This window comes from Salvelinus sp. IW2-2015, unplaced genomic scaffold, assembly GCF_002910315.2.
Source record: "Salvelinus sp. IW2-2015 unplaced genomic scaffold, ASM291031v2 Un_scaffold1253, whole genome shotgun sequence".
Taxonomy (NCBI): domain Eukaryota; kingdom Metazoa; phylum Chordata; class Actinopteri; order Salmoniformes; family Salmonidae; genus Salvelinus; species Salvelinus sp. IW2-2015.
In genome coordinates, this window is record NW_019942801.1 from 258,571 (window position 1) to 275,494 (window position 16,924).

General features: G+C 42.4%; 1 protein-coding gene across 6 annotated transcripts in view; it reads left to right on the forward strand.

The window, feature by feature from the left end:
• The window catches only part of LOC112067727 (microtubule-associated protein tau-like), a 44,917-nt gene extending 27,999 nt beyond the window's left edge, over positions 1-16,918 (forward strand). For 2 of the 6 annotated variants that reach the window (XM_024137616.2, XM_024137618.2), the window contains 8 exons: positions 1,358-1,401; positions 1,851-2,030; positions 2,308-2,398; positions 2,912-3,147; positions 3,585-3,677; positions 7,226-7,307; positions 7,501-7,607; positions 13,628-16,918. In XM_024137616.2, coding sequence (XP_023993384.1) covers positions 1,358-1,401; positions 1,851-2,030; positions 2,308-2,398; positions 2,912-3,147; positions 3,585-3,677; positions 7,226-7,307; positions 7,501-7,607; positions 13,628-13,840 — 1,046 coding nt within the window. In that variant the 3' untranslated portion in view covers positions 13,841-16,918. Of the gene's footprint in view, positions 1-1,357; positions 1,402-1,850; positions 2,031-2,307; positions 2,399-2,911; positions 3,148-3,584; positions 3,678-7,225; positions 7,308-7,500; positions 7,608-12,847; positions 13,013-13,627 lie in introns of all 6 variants that reach the window. The other 4 variants (XM_024137619.2, XM_070438872.1, XM_024137617.2 and 1 more) reach the window with 3 other exon arrangements.
• Positions 16,919-16,924: the final 6 nt, after the last annotated feature.

Consider the following 16,924-nt stretch of genomic DNA (forward strand, 5'->3'; position numbering starts at 1 on the left):
AATGTTTTCCACTGGTCAGCCCCTTTTGCATGTCACTTGCATGTTTGTTGGGTGTGCAGCATCACATCATCGTGACTGTGTATTTATGGGTCAACTTCCCGTCCACCTCCCGTCTTCTGAAACACACACACACACACACACACACACACACACACACACACACAACACACACACACACACACACACACACACACACACACACACACAACACACACCACACACCACCACCACACGCGCGCACACACGTATGGTATGGTTCACAAGTGTATGCACACACACCACACTCTGGCTACTGTTTCCTAACCATCTATCATATTACCAGAAGAGTGTAAGTCAGCACAGTTTGTCAGTGTACATGGATGCCTACATTAAACCTATCTTCCCCATCAGTAGTGGTATGTGTTACACACTACCACTACTTATCAATAGATGCATCACTGGTTCTCTTTATGCGAATCATCTGAAGGTTGCCTAAATTGCCAATTATCAATAATGATCAGATGATCGCTGATAAGCACTTGCACATGGCATGATGACAAAATGATTCCCGTTTCTACGGTACATTTTCGGTAAAAGCTTTTTTTAAATGATTACCGGACTCCCTAGAGTCTAAATAATGAATCCGTTTTAATGGGAACCACCCACTCTATCAATACAGCCCTGTCACTCACTCAGGGTCCTAGTTGGACTAATGGGGGTCGTCTATTGATAAGAGATAAACATTATTGCCTGCCTAACTAACCATTTGCAAGCACCACAGTCACCACGGAGACCCAATTTCGTGCTTATCCAATAACACGCAGGCTTGACGTAAAAAAAAAAGAAAAAAGGACTGTTTCTAAGCAGTTGTCTGTACTACATTCATTGGCCCTAAAACTAATTTAGTTCCCCACTCAAATGATTAGCCTAGTCCCAGACAGTGTATTATGATCTCTGTGATTCTCTGAGTGGACTGATTAGGGGGATAGAAATGAGGCCAAGAGGCTTGAAGTCATTTTTGAGAGTTTAGTTTTTAATATAGACAACTTAATGTGCTAAAACCTCCCCATGCGGTGTAATGTCAATACACAGATAATTGCGAATCTGGGGCAAGTTTCAAATGAAAGTTCAATAAAAGTTTATGGCAAATTTACTTTCTGGCAATTAATTTCATGGTGCTGACAATTACTATGAAATCCAAAAGCAACTTTAAAGCATCCGGATACAGCAACTAGAGTAGTTAACAACACGCATGAACAGGCATTTTAGCGTCAGAGAGTTAGCCTAGCACAGCACAGCGAGGTCTCAACGTTGCTGATGAGACGGGACTATGATATTAGCACTGACTCAAGTTCCGTTCTTTGACCCTCTCTTGCAGCCAAGGCCGGTGCAGGGGCTGGGAAAGAAGCAGCTGAGAAAAAGGTAGGTGATAACTGATGTGTGGACCAGAGGTCTGACCTCTGGAGTGACCTTGCGATACAGCAGGCATCAATATATCTCAGTGCTTTACTTTACAGCTGGTAAAGGAGGTTCCAAACATGTTGGCTCAAATTTGACAAACTTTTGCATCAACCATCGGTCTTCAACGGAATGCCCTTAAAAACGAACGGTTTTGCTCTGCAATTGCAGTACAGCACATCTGCATGTAAAGCCATTCACCAATCACACACAGTATTTGATTGATTTTAAGATTTTTACTGTTTACATTTTTTTTTTAATTGCTTAAATTGGTTTGAATTGTTTTCAAGTCTATATCGCTTATAGCTTTTTGTTAAGTTCCACCATCGTAATGCATTTCTTTAAATGTTTGCTTTCACTTTTGTCTTTTCCTTTGTGTTTCATAACACTTTTTTACCACCTTTGGTCACAAGACACCCAACGCCACCACACCTGCCAAAGCATCCACCCCCAAACGACCCTCCTCGGTCCAAACCACCCCCAACAAAAAGCCTTGGTCCTCTTCCTCTGCCCCAGCCTGCAACACTAGCAGGCCCAGCTCAATATTTAAACCCAGTCCAGGCAGTGCAGGAGCCAGAGAACCCAGGCCAAGGGTAAGTAACACATGGACAGGCCTCAACTTTGACCACTATCCCAGACCCAGGCCAGCCTATCCATAGACTCATAATGCTCAATGGCATTATGACTCGAATACTTCAAACTTCCATGGTGTTTGAGGATCTTATGCAATGCCTCTCCTAAACCCGAAATACTCAGTCAGTTCTTTCCCAAATTAGTCAGGAGTCTTTTGTTTCAACACAGGTTCATCGCTTGTTGTGTAGTTTCTAGTTTTTCCCCATTCTAGAAGTAACCGTGCTGTTTGGTTTCCAGACTGGAGATGGGAAGACCGCCAGCACCAGGACACCAGGTGCTAAACCCCAGGGTGCTGGGACCAGGATGCAGACCAAGACCACTGCTGGAGGTCAGTCAGTACTCAGGACATGTTCAACAGATGCTCAACTCTCAATTATGTTCCTTTAACTAAACTCGTACAGCAGTACCTACAACGTGAACAGATGCAATCACCATTAATCCATTGAGAGTTCGCCAATTCGAGAGAGGTTAACAAATGGAGTGTGAACAGAGATGAGAGAGCATGGTAAGGATATGGTCCGACTCCATATCCCCATTGAAAAAGGTTCACCTACATTTGCCATCTCTAACACGTGGCAGCTTGACTACATTTACATCCCCAGCACGTTGGATGGTGTCGCCACTGTTTGCTGTGCTCTCTTTGGAATGGAGTGATGGGGAGAAAAATGTACCTAGAAGTGTCTGGACATTTTGGCTTTAACTACAGGCTGAGCAAAACATCACCGTCACCTAGTTCAAATAATTTAACTTTTGCAGGTCTTGTTCTTGAAAACTTATTCTTAGGAGTGCAACATAGATTGGAATAACCTAATCCAAGATTATGTTTCTCCTAACCTTGTAGTGGATTCCCCCAAGACGCCCCAAGATCGTAGTGGCTACAGCAGCCCCAGCGCACCCAAGTCCCCCGCCAGCCGGGAGGTGAAGAAGGTGGCGGTGGTGCGGACCCCTCCTAAATCCCCTGGGTCCATGAGGGGGCGCAGTCCGGTGCCCCTGGCCGTCCCCATGCCCGACCTGAAGAACGTCCGGTCAAAGATTGGCTCCACGGAGAACATCAAGCACTCGCCTGGTGGAGGACGGGTAAGGGCTTGAAACCGTTTTCTTTCGTTTTTTTTATGATATGTAGGGTTGAAGAATTCCAGAAACCTTCCAAAAATGTGCAGGTTTTTCAGAAACCCAGGTTAGAGGGGAGGGAATCTGCCAACAGAAAATCCTCCAACTGTGATTTCTGAAAAACCCAGGAAGTTTTGAAAAGTGGCCTGAAATGTACAACCCTAGTGCTGTTGTTCTTAGCTATCTTTCCCCCAAGCTCAAGTTGTTTATCACAGGCCGGAATCCACGTACTACTCCTTAACTCCAGTAATTGGCCATTCAAAGCTTTTGTTCGAGTTGTGATCACAAATGGCTTTACGGTATATGTTGAATATGTCCAGAACAATTTAAAAAAAAATGGTTTGTTCTGTATTAGTTCCTTGGATGTTGTAAGGACAACACTTTCTTCCTCCCGACTCTTCCAGGTGCAAATAGTTGAGAAGAAGATGGATTTAAGTAACGTTCAGTCAAAGTGTGACTCCAAAGCCAATCTCAAGTATACCCCAGGAGGTGGCAATGTGAGTAACACCGACGGCATGGCGGTCAAGAGACTGCAGACAGAGACATTATCCATTTCAGGACTCCTACAGTACACAACCCACAAACTTCCATAAAGACTGGTCACTTGATCATTGATCTGTAACTATTTTTGAGATCAGTGCATGTCAGATATCCCTGACCTGTAAAATAAGGACATTGCCTCACACCTGTAACTTCTGAGGGTGAGAAATCTAGCTATTGAATTGGTACCTGCAGTGCAGATACCAACCACGGACTCTTAGGCTGTCTTGTAGATAATCTGGTGTAAGTCAATTGTAAAATAGTAGTCAGCAGCAAGGTCCACATCGCAGCCTTGCAGCTGCTGCATCAACCTGCCAGAAAGATAATGTTATTTTCGCCTCTCTACCTCTTCCAGATGCAAATTTGACATAAGAAGATCGACTTGTCTAGTGTTCAGTCTAGGTGTGGCTCCAAAAGACAATCTCAAGCATGTCCCCAGAGGTGGTGACGTGAGTAACTTGAGGATGAACTCATGGCTTGGTCTTGAGTCTTCCTGCAGTTAGGACCAGATCATGGCTTTGGCCAGAACATAAAGGCTATTCCTTCTCCACTCTCCGCTCCTCCTAGACTTCAAGGAAATGAGGACTTCGGTAGTTTATAGCTAGATAGTTTACAGAATGATAGTTACTTAAGTTTGAGGAGTTTACAGGCTGATAGGGTAAGTTTGTGTTTTCTTCATTTTTGTTCAATTTACTCTCCAAAATAGAAGAGTAGCAGACTAGAGTTGCATCTGAGACTAAATCTTACTTGCTTCAACTTTCTGCAGAGGGCAACACAAAAAACACCCAGAAAGCCAAGATAAAGACCTAATCAATCTCTTTAAAAACTTTGATTTCATTCAACTGCAATGGAACACTGGTTTAAGGTTAGGACATGGCAGGGACAGGTGCGTAGTACCTCGGCCCCTTTGAGTCCCTGAAAACGGATGCATGAGTAAGACATTACAGGGGGCAGGGCATCCTTGCCTGGAGATGCCGTTGCCAAGTTTGTGTTTTTGGTCTGTCTGCCCTAGATCTGTCTCATCAAATGTGTCTCCAATAACCCGTTTGATGCACCCCCAGTGGCTCTTGTAGTCTCGAACTCTCCAAGTCCAATATACGGTTCAGCGTCTTGAGCTGAAAACCTCGACATCAGTGCTGTTGTTACCTTGCATGACGTGAATGCAGTAGTATGTGACAAAGTAGAATGTTATTGTCGTCGGTGTGTCCATTGACTTATATTGGCGGCGTGGTTCTCCAGGTTGGTGTATGACCGTGAGCATGCAGTCCCAGCGGGCACAATTTGGGACGGTAAACGTCATTTTCTGGTTCTAAAAATGTCTGATATTACAACCAGTCAAAATCATCTCGTTCATGACAATATCAAGATGTCTGGGAAAGAGGTCATATTTGAGTTGTCAGGTCAGATAATCAGTTAAAAGGCATCTTTTAGCTAAAAAAAAAAGACGTCTACAAACATGATTATAATCAGAATGCAACCTGACCATGACGTCACGAAAGACAGAATGACGTTGACCGTTGCAACCAGTTTTGCCCGCTGGGCTCAACCTGAATCCTGTCAATTGTGATATTAACCTCCAACTCATTGTCCCCTCCGCCACCACCCATCAACCTCTGTCAATCAATAATGTCTGTACTATATAATCTACAAATCAAGAGAGCATGGCATTAGGAAAACCACTGTATAACTATGATGTATTTGTTTATATAGGCCGTAACTAGTGGCCTCTGTAATGCATTGCTGGTGCTGTCTAAGTAGATGTGTAAAGATTCAACTCTTACAACAGAAATGATGAGGCCAGTTTGTTTATAGTGGTACCGGTAAGTGGCTAGTGATTGGGCTGCACTAAGCTGCGCTGAGTTGGATGTGGCTGCAGCGTCGCAGTCCTGCTGTAGTCGCGTCTGTCTGCTTGGAGAAACAGGGCTGGGCTTCTGTTCTGTGTAGATAATGAAGTGATGAAAGCCTGGCTCACTATGCAGCAATGACACCACCATGTGTCTGTACTGTGTAAATACATGTTCAAACTGCATACCAGCAAATAGCTGCATGTTTGAATGTGTATGTGTTTGTGTGTATGTAGACTAGTGGGGTATGGTTGGAAAAAAAAAGAGAAAAAAATCGGCATATTGTTCATTTTTTCATTTTATTCAAGAGAGTAAACCCATTTCGCTTAGGTTGCTTTGGGGATTTGATTTAGTCTGGATTGTTGTGTAGACTTGTTTTAAATCATGGATGGGGGGATTTTATGAGAGCTCTGGTCATTTCAATTTCATATTCATGTATTATTTAGCAATTTACTTCTATAAACATTGGATCAGATTATAACATTGTTGTTTTCATGAATATGCCGTTAATTTTGTGATTACCTTCATCCTCCTGATCATCAGGTATCTTGTCTCGCTTCTCAGGAAGAAATAAGTGGGGGAATGTGTAGTAGAGAATATTCCTGTGAAAAATCGAATGAAAAATATCACCCAATCAAATATGTATCCTTACTTACAAGACGTGGGTTAAACTGGGTTAGAAAACAACATTGTATCGTCATGGTTTCTAGAGATTACATTTACATTTACATTTTTGTCATTTAGCAGACGCTCTTATCCAGAGCGACTTACAGTAGAGTGCATACATTTTATTACATTTTTACATACTGAGACAAGGATCCCTACCCCTACCGGCCAAACCCCCTCTAACCCGGACGACGCTATGCCAATTGTGCGTCGCCCCACGGATCTCCCGGTTGCGGCCGGCTGCGACAGAGCCTGGGCGCGCACACAGCCCAGCCTGGGCGCGAACCCAGAGACTCTGGTGGCGCAGCTAGCACTGCGATGCAGTGCCCTAGACCACTGCGCCACCCGGGAAATTAGTTTAGAGTATATTGAGTTGAACGTCATTCGATATAGTCTCAAATATTTTGTTATCTTTTTTAAGAGCGACAGTGCTGGCAGGTAGGATTTAGTTTCCCCCCTGTCTCTAACCCACACTCCAGTAAAGTAGGTGGCGGTAATGCACCATAACGTTGGATGCCAACTGCCGATAAATCCCACCGAAGAAGAAGAAGACGACGCGAGACTCCTTCCCTCTCTCCCTTCCATGTAATGAAACATCTCTGCAATGTACCCAAGAGGGCCTTTGCATCCAAATTTGAGACCAAGTTGTCTCATTTAGATTCAAATTTCATCAATATGGCGGGATTTTTGATAAAGCTGACTGAATTCACGGAAATATTCGAGCTATCTTTTCATTTTTAAGGAATTTCTCATGTGTGGGTGCAGTCGAATAACCCCTCTTTCCCTTTTCCAACCAACATGTATTAAGGACAATGCCAGAAGCAAGTCTATTCAGGAAGCCATTCATGGCGGTGTCCTTGTCCTTGCATGTGACTGATGCTGAGTCATTCTGTATTCTGCCTCCTCGCATCGCCCAACAATGACCACTCCTCTGGTCTGATTCTATCTATTGTCTGATGATCTCCTTTGTTGTCTCTCCCCATTGCCATATCCAGGTTCAAATTACTCACAAAAAGATTGACTTAAGCAACGTACAGTCAAAGTGTGGATCGAAGGCCAACATTCACCACAAACCAGGTAACTTCCGTACAAAATAAAACCTTGGTGACTGAAATGGAAAGAACGTGCAACAGAGATGGTCTATACTCGGCCATATCAACAAATATATCAAATCATTGTTTTATGTGTGCTCCCTGATGAATGTGAAATACAGGAAAATGTGTTGAAAATACCCTTTGTCAATCTTTACCATTACAATGGTCTTGATTAGGTGGAGGTAATGTGGAGATCAAATCCGAGAAGATGGACTTCAAGGTTCAGTCTAAGATTGGGTCCATGGACAACGTTGGTCATGTGGCTGGAGGTGGCGGGCGGAAGGTAAACAAACAGACTCACTATCTCTAATGTCCGCATTGACACGCACGTCTTTCAAAACAATACTTTTCACGTTTCAATCTTTCAGAAAACAACATGTACAAACCTATTACAATCAATTACTCATTTCTATTCTGAAATACTGAATTATTCTGCCGAATCCTGGAGTCTGCACTCTCTCTGTCTTCAAATCTCGGAAAATCTAAACGAAATGATCAAACTCCTCTCGCTTGGCGCAAACTCGTCCTTAGCAAACTGAGCATGCCGTGAAACTTGCTTGTAAACATTTCTAAAATGTGATGCAAAAGAGCGATTAACACAGGGTCACATTGATTACTAAGTACGCCTATGTCTCTGCATTGCCAATAGGCATATGCCTAAGTTTGTCATTTACTTGTCATGTACTTACAAAAAGTGTATGTACAAACACATTTTTTTATATCGATATTTAATATAAAGCCTAACAATAGATCATAAATATATTTTATTGCAAATACAGACTTCCCTCAAGGTAACTGATCCCTGTTAAAAAAAAACTCAACCTCACATAGTACACACAGGCCAATTTTAAAGTCTATACAGTAAAAAACTGAGGTAGTATTTTCCCTAATCTTGGCACCCAGAACCAAATGAGATGCTCAATATTTTAATTGTTAAGCCTATAGCAAGAGATTTATATTTTCTCAACTCTGGCGACCCATTCTCCTGCTCTCCTTCCTCTTCTCTTTTCCCAGCATGTTTGGGTGGCAGCACCTCTTCTCATTTAGCCTGTGTACCAGTCTCTTTAGCTAATCCACTCCATGTCATGTGCCAAAGAGAGTGGCCTTTCTGCCATCTTCAAATATGATCATTCTATCATTAATGAGCTCGAGGAGAACGGAGGATTTGATCCTGATTCGTTCACCCTTAGAGCTATCCTCCAATCACAACTGTTGTGCAAATATTTGAACTTTTTTTCTCTCCACAGAACACGTGAGTAGGGTCTACCTGCAGACCGCGTACTACATGCCACGCCCACTACATGCCGCGCCCACAACGCCCCACTTACTACATGCCACGCCCACTGCCATTAAGGCTGCTAGCTAGCTAGGAGACCGGCAGTTGAGAGGAACGCGCTTGTTTGAAATGGAAAAGCGTCGCGGTAGCTATTGATGAAGAAAAACATCAAGACTAAGCAGCTGCTTTACAAGTGGGATGCACTGTTGAGCGCGACATCCCGAGGGGTTCGTGCTGATTGTACGGCGATTATGACAGCCGGTTAAATGGCGTCCCTTGACAAGGCAAGAACAAGATGTATGTCAGGAGAAGTGCAGTATTATCATAAGGAGATACTTGGAATATGGAGGAGGAATGGAGGGAAAAGGAGGGGAAGAGGAGGTCTAAGAGAGAGAGAGAGGGAGCAAGAGGGTGACCTTGAGTCGTTTAAAAATGGCGGGGGAAAAGGAGATGGTTGGTTAAAGAAGAAAGTTAGAAAGTGTAAGCAGAGTGAGCTGAAGACAGGATGAGAAATGGAAGTGAATGAGGGCGAAGTATCGGAGGTGGTAGGTGTGGTGAAGTTCTCGGATCCCAGGCTTGCACCGAGGGTCAGGATAAAGATGAGTCTGTGACAGTAGGAGTGAAGTTTTTGGATAAAGTGGACCCTTGCCTTTTGGCTGATCCATTTGAGGTTTCAGGGTGGGTGAAAACAGAGTTGGGTGCTGTGGAATCGGTGACGGTAACCATAAGTGGTCTTGTAATAATTGTGTTTCTTCTGGTCAGAGGGAGCAGGCGCTCCGTGTTTAACGAATGGGGGCAAGAGATGTGAATTACGTTGTTACAGGTGTCAAGCTTATGGGCATGTGGCAGCAGTGTGTAGGAGGAAGGTTCCTAGGTGTGAGAAGTGTGCAGAAGGGCATGAGACAAAGGAATGTGTAGCATTGGGGAAGGTAGTGGTATGTGTTAATTGTAGGGGTGCCCATCGGGCTGGGGATCAGAAATGTCCCATGTGAGAGAGGAAGGTTGAGGTTTCCAGGGTTAGAGTAGTGCATACGTTGTAATATGCTGAGGCAGTGAAGAAAGTAGAGGAAGATGGGTCAAGAGGGAGGGATCCTGAGAGGAGTGGTGTGAGTAGTAGATCTGTACAAGTACAGAGGAATAAATCAACAAGTGATATGTTTCAGTAAGATTGGATTTTTGGGATGGAACGTAAGTCGCAGAAAATTGAGGTTCTGGTGGCAGCTGCAGAGAGGTATTTGGGTGTGCAAGACTTGACATCAGAAGAGTTACAGGATGTGTTAAGTGGTGATGTCAAATCTTTTCAGGCTGTTGGCCTGAAGTAGGACTAAATAGTGGAGTATGGTATTTATTATTTTTTTGTGGGTGTTGTGTTAGATGGTAGAGTATTTGTTGTAATTTTTGTATATATCATTTTTTAAATTGAAAAATATATATATTCTGCTGAGTATAAGGGAGTTATACCCCACCCAGTCTAGTAGGTGGCGGTAATGCAACATTTATTGGATGCCAACCAGCAGTTATTTTAACATTATGGTGAGGATAATCACTACCCGGTACTGCTTGGCAAGCGGGGGAGAATGACACTGTACCGGTGTTCTAGTCAGCTAGCTAGCTACTTCCCTCGCCATATCGTTAACAGAACTGGAGGAAAGCAGTGCTCGGCAGGCGGGGTCGAAGGACACTGTGTACCGGCCCCCTTCTTAGGTGAGGGTTTTCGGCGGTTGGCATCCAAAGTTGGTGCATTACCGCCACCTACTCTGCTGGAGTGTGTGCCAGAGACAGCGTTAGCAGCCGCAATGGCAGTGGGCGTGGCATGTAGTAACCGCAGTCTGCAGATAGACATTATTGGAACACATTGGTATCCGGTTGCTGAGCAACCGTTTGTTTGTCCAGGCGAAACTAGTCAGTCAAAAGTTGTTAGCTCATGTCTAAATTCTCAAACTAAATACTGCAATTCCAACCACAAAATAGATTTTAAGCCTCAAAATACAACAACTTGCCTAGCTAACAGCTACATTTTTGATTTTGTTATTAAATTATATTTTTGAGGATCCCCATGGAAAATATTGTTATTTCCAACAACTAATGAGCAACTCCGCCGTAAATCTAGCGCATATTTGAATGTTGAGATTGCCGAAAGGCCAGTCTCTTTGGCAATGGCAGAGTGTCAAGGAGTGGAATGTTAGCTAAAGAGACTGATACTCAGACTACCTCTCTCTCTCTGATAACAAGTTGGCACTGCAGACCAATCTCTTGCTCAGCTCATTCAACTACAATTTTTCTTTTTAGTTTTTAAACAACTTGCATGTATTTCGTTTTTATTTTCAATTTTTTTTGTACAGACTCTTTCTTTCTCTCTCTCTCTCTCTAGTATATATATACACACACACACACAGTTGAAGTCAGAAGTTTACTTACACCTTAGCCAAATACATTTAAACTCAGTTTTTCACAATTCCTGACATTTAATCCGAGTAAAAATTCCCTGTTTTAGGCCAGTTGGATCACCACTTTATTTTAAGAATGTGAAATGTCAGAATAATAGTGGAGAGAATGATTTATTTCAGCTTTTATTTCTTTCATCACATTCCCAGTGTGTCAGAAGTTTAATACACTCAATTAGTATTTGGTGTACCATTGCCTTTAAATTGTTTAACTTGGGTCAATTTCAGGTGGCCTTCCACAAGCTTCCCACAATAAGTTGGGTGAATTTTGGCCTTTCCTCCTGACAGAGCTGGTGTAACTGAGTCAGGTTTTGGCCTCCTTGCTCAGACACGCTTTTTTCAGTTCTGCCCACAAATTTTCTATAGGTTTGAGGTCAAGTCTTTGTGATGGCCACTCCAATACCTTGACTGTGTTGTCCTTAAGCCATTTTGCCACAACTTTGGAAGTATGCTTGAGGCATTTGTCCATTTGGAAAGACCCATTAGCGACCAAGCTTTAACTTCCTGTCTGATGTCTTGAGATGTTGCTTCAATATATCCACATAATTTTCCTGCCTCATGATGCCATCTATTTTGTGAAGTACACCAGTCTCTCCTGCAGCAAAGCACTCCCACAACATGATGCTGCCACCCCGTGCTTCACGGTTGGGATGGTTTTCTTTGGCTTGCAAGACTCCCCCTTTTTCCTCCAAACAGCAAAGGACCTTGTGAAGATGCTGGAGAAACAGGTACAAAAGTATCTATATCCACAGTAAAACGAGTCCTATATCGACATAACCTGAAAGGCCGCTCAGCAAGGAAGAAAGCACTGCTCCAAAACCGCCATAAAAAAGCCAGCCTACGGTTTGCAACTGCACATGGGGTCAAAGATCGTACTTTTTGGAGAAATGTCCTCTGGTCTGATGAAACAAAAATAGAACTGTTTGGCCATAATGACCATCATTATGTTTGGAGGAAAAAGGGGGAGCCTTGCAAGCCGAAGAACACCATCCCAACCGTAAAGCACGGGGGTGGCAGCATCATGTTGTGGGGGTGCTTTGCTGCATGAGAGACTGGTGCACTTCACAAAATAGATGGCATCATGAGGCAGGAAAATGATGTGGATATATTGAAGCAACATCTCAAGACAGACAGGAAGTTAAAGCTTGGTCGCAAATGGGTCTTCCAAATGGACAATGACCCCAAACATACTTCCAAAGTTGTGGCAAAATTGCTTAAGGACAACACAGTCAAGGTATTGGATTGGCCATCACAAAGCCCTGACCTCAATCCTATAGAAAATTTGTGGGTGGAACTGAAAAAGCATGTGCGAGCAAGGAGGCCTACAAACCTGACTCAGTTACACCAGCTCTGTCAGGAGGAAAGGGTCAAAATTCACCCAACTTATTGTGGGAAGCTTGTGGAAGGCTACCCAAAATGTTTGACCCAAGTTAAACAATTTAAAGGCAATGCTACCAAATACTAATTGAGTGTATATAAACTTCTGACCCACTGGGAATGTGATGAAAGAAATAAAAGCTGAAATAAATCATTCTCTCTACTATTATTCTGACATTTCACATTCTTAAAATAAAGTGGTGATCCTAACTGACCTAAGACAGGGAGTTTCTACTAGGATTAAATGTCAGGAATTGTGAAAAACTGAGTTTAAATGTATTTGGCTAAGGTAAGTAAACTTCCGACTTCAACATTACATACATTAATTTAGATTTATTTTGTTTCATTCGTTTGTTATGTTTCATTTATTTTGTTTAACCCCAACGCATGTTTTCCATCCAAACTGGATATGGTATCCATAAATAGAGAGAGAAGGAGAAGGAAGCTGAGGGGGTTTCTGGAGGAGACACCTCCCTAAATGGGGAAGGTCCTAGCCCCAGCCCTACTGGCCTCTCCACTGAGCCCCCTCAATCACTCCGTTCTGAACACAGCCCAATCGAGGGGGCGTCCTGGTAAAGCTAGAAGTCTCCAGTAAGTACACAACGTCTTACTTCAGACCAAAGTCGCCAAAATTGTCCAATCAATTGGATGGATGCAGCCACAACATAGATACTCATCCTTGAAATTAAGGCCTAAATTCCCCCATTAAAAACATGCACCCACCCACACATGCATGCACCAGGGCAGCCAAACAAACCCACCCACACAGCATGTCCATAGGACACCACACACTATCAAGAGGGAGATTTGTATATATTTAACCACAAGAGGGCATTAACACAAAGTCAAGAGCCTTTCAAACAACAGCATCACTGGTCCTGTGTTCAGTGATATGCACATCCTCTGTTTGTCATACTACATTATGATGTCATCACATAGAAAATACAATACTGGATTTGCTCTGATTTTACTTCACTCCTCCCAGATGCAGATTATGCCTAGTCCTTGACTAGAATACATTTTTAATGGAATTTCTCGATTTAGAATACATTTTATTCCACGACTAAGCTAAATTAACGGGAAACTTGGCCCTGAAGGTTTACACACATACAATCCATGAATGATGCATAATTACACATGGAAGATTTCGCTCATCACTCTAGGTGCCCATGCTTGCCATTCACACCTAATTTATCACTCCTGCAGATTGAAAGCCACAAATTGAGTTTCCGTGAGACGGCGAAGGCCCGCACCGACCACGGAGCGGAGATTGTCCCCTTGGAGATCATCACAGGCGGCTCACCCGCCCATCTTCTCAGCAACGTGTCGTCCCCCGGAAGCCAGAACATGACAGAGACGCCGCCGCTATCCATGCTAGCCGACCAGGTCTCCGCCTCCCTCGCCAAGCAAGGCCTGTGATTCGACCACGTCCCTCCCTGAAAAAAAGCATTGTAGGTTACCAAGGGAACCAACCGCGTGATACAAAAGAGAAACGAAGAGAAAAAGAAGCACCTCACTCAGTCTCTCCCTTCTTCCTTGAAATTCAAATTCGCTCGCAGGATTTGCCGACCGGGGATATCAGTCAGTGGTCCATTAATGAACAGCTGTTTATGGTCTTGATAGTTAGGTAGACACAGGTCATGAAAACATATACGTGAAAGAAAAGCAACATTATTCTATACCCATAAACTCGCAGCCAGGCCTGCTTATAAGATACATTTACCTTACTTTACATTTAACAGTGCAATTAATTGGGCTGCTCAATTTGAACGCAAATGCTCGCATGAAAATATTGCGCATTGCCACGCTGTGGATGTTTTGAATATGCTAATTTAGGCCTTAAAATGTGAATTAGCCAAAGACTCAACTCTTTTCTCAACTAGAAAAGGTCAGCTAAATTCAAGTGATACTGTACTTCAAACGATGTCAAGTGCCAAAAAGACCGCTGCCCTTTCGTGCTTAAATCACTCCGATATTCCCCAGTTGAGAAATCCGCGAAGATTTATTTACGGGATTCTGAAATTGGAACGTTATAGTAAACAGTTGCTGTGATGTAATGAATAGCGTGTAAGTAAGGCACATTGACTCTGCCTTTGAAATGATTAAAATAGACATCGTTTGTGAAATTATAAAATAAACTATTTATGAGAAAACACCCAAAGTATTTGACTTAGAGTTAAAGCCCATGTCCTGTTCAAAACAATTCAAGGATCCCATTGCTGAGCAATTGAAAGCAATGAAGTAATCAATGAATTATGATTTAATGGAGTAATTGGGCTACAACGTCAATCGATTGGATAAGATTGCTAATTTGAAGTTGAGGGTTTTTTGTTTGTATGGTATAGTCTACGTGCCGGTATGTTGGTGGTATATCATCAATACTATGTTTGAGAAATGTATAAATGCCTATTGGGAATATATTGACTGATTCCTTATCATAAACATAGCTCAAATTTGCCACAGAGTTAAAAAGTGCCTACCAATGGCTTATAAATTCACTGCTCATATCTAGTCAACATTTCAGAATAGTTAACGCTACAATTACGGAACATTCATAATTGTGATTATAGTATAAATTGTGATTATAGTATTTAATGAATGCATAAGAAATGCTTGCCTGGCTACCCAAACTTCTTGCTCCTGCCAAACGTCACGCCCATGGACATTCGTTTCTTCTCAGCAGTAAGTCTGGATTTGAGTAACTCCCCTCCGATTTCTAGAATGGAAATCCATTCTAGACCATCTGATTGGTCCAGAGCCAGAACACACCTGGGTATAGGGTCGTTTTGAAAATTCGTAATTGGCTTTGATACTCTGATTTGTTAGAGATGACCCAATCGCTGATGACTTTTTTTGTACAACACCCCTCATTTTGTCACCACAAACGACTTGAATGATGGCTGTCTCCGACTGAAGTATGTAGGAACGATAGAGCAGAGGAAGAATTCAGTTTGAGTGGCCAGGCAATAGAAATGCCACTGCATACCCACAACACACATGCCTAGACAATAGTCTTGATTTTCCCTGCATGAAATTCTAAAGCCTGACATAGGTTGCGCTCAAAATCTCTACCCTACTCCCGAAGTGTGCACTTGCACACTCCCTCTCTCTTGTCCGAGATGATCAAATGATCATCCCCTACCTACCCACAGCGCACTACTTACGTAGCGAATTTTAACTAAAGTAAATATTTCTTCGCAATGATCGAGCACCATTTTTTTTTTGTAGATCAAAACTTATGTTGCGCACTTTCTTTCCTACTAGTAGCCCTATTCTGTGGATGTAAGACATATTAAACTGATATTTACGAATGCTTGTAGATGCACCTGCTGACACCCCCTGTTATTTTTTTTACTCCCGACCCTCACGATGCATTCTTGTTTTTGCAAGGTAGTTTTTACACACTGAAGTTCTCAAGTTGACCACTACTAAATGTGTGGCAATGATAACTGGCTAGCTCTCCTCATTCCTCATGGTCAACATGAACAATATGTACTGTGCTGAACATATATACAGTGTGTTAAGCGGATTATATTAATTGTTACGATTGAACAAATCTATTCAAGGTAAGACATGTTTTCATATTAGCCCCAAAATACTAAAATCCAATATTATTTGTCACATACTTCATAAACAGGTGTAGACTAACAGTGAAACGCTTACTTATGAGCACTTCCCAACAATGGAGAGAAAAACAATAAGGAATAAACACACAATGAGTAACGATAACTTGGCTATATACACAGGGTACCAGTACCGAGTCGATGTGCAGGGGTACAAGGAAATTGAGGTATATTTGTACATATAAGTAGGGATACTAAGACTGATATTCACGTTAGTCCACATAAACTTTTAGACTGTTTTAGAAAGGGTACCATAAAACAACCCTATGCACTTTGTGTGTGGTGAATGATGTTACGCAAAAGAGTAAGGCTGTTTTCCCAAATGAGTTATTTCGAAGCTGAAATTTGAAATGTCATATCACTCTTCTAGTTTTAGAACCACATACAGTAAGTGAATCTGAAGGAGTGGTTTACTATTCTGAAAGGACAGCATAACCTCAAGTTTATAATTCATTAAACGTTTTCTTAAAATGACTGACATTTTAAGCAAACTGATAATTGTACTGTAGTTAAATATGTCGTGACAAGAGGGGGAGAAAGTTGGTGCAAAGGATGTTGTAGGCCTAGGACTTAATGTCATTTAACTTAAGGGTAAGAAAAGAACGTGGAAAAGACAGGGTAATTTGGGGCTTTTCAGTGTAGTAAATTACTTTTCGCCTCTTAAAAAGGGAGCAATGATACAAGTTATCTAGCTTCTCTCCTCTCCATGCTCTCATGTCCCGTTTTGTTTCTCCTTCTCTGCTGAGTTTGCAGTTTTATCTTGACAGTCGTGATTGTCCTTATTGTGATGTGCATTTTATTAATATTTGGTTTACACTGATAACTTGTTGCTGTAAACGTGGATTAGGAAATAAAGTCAGTATTGGAACAGCAATGTTAA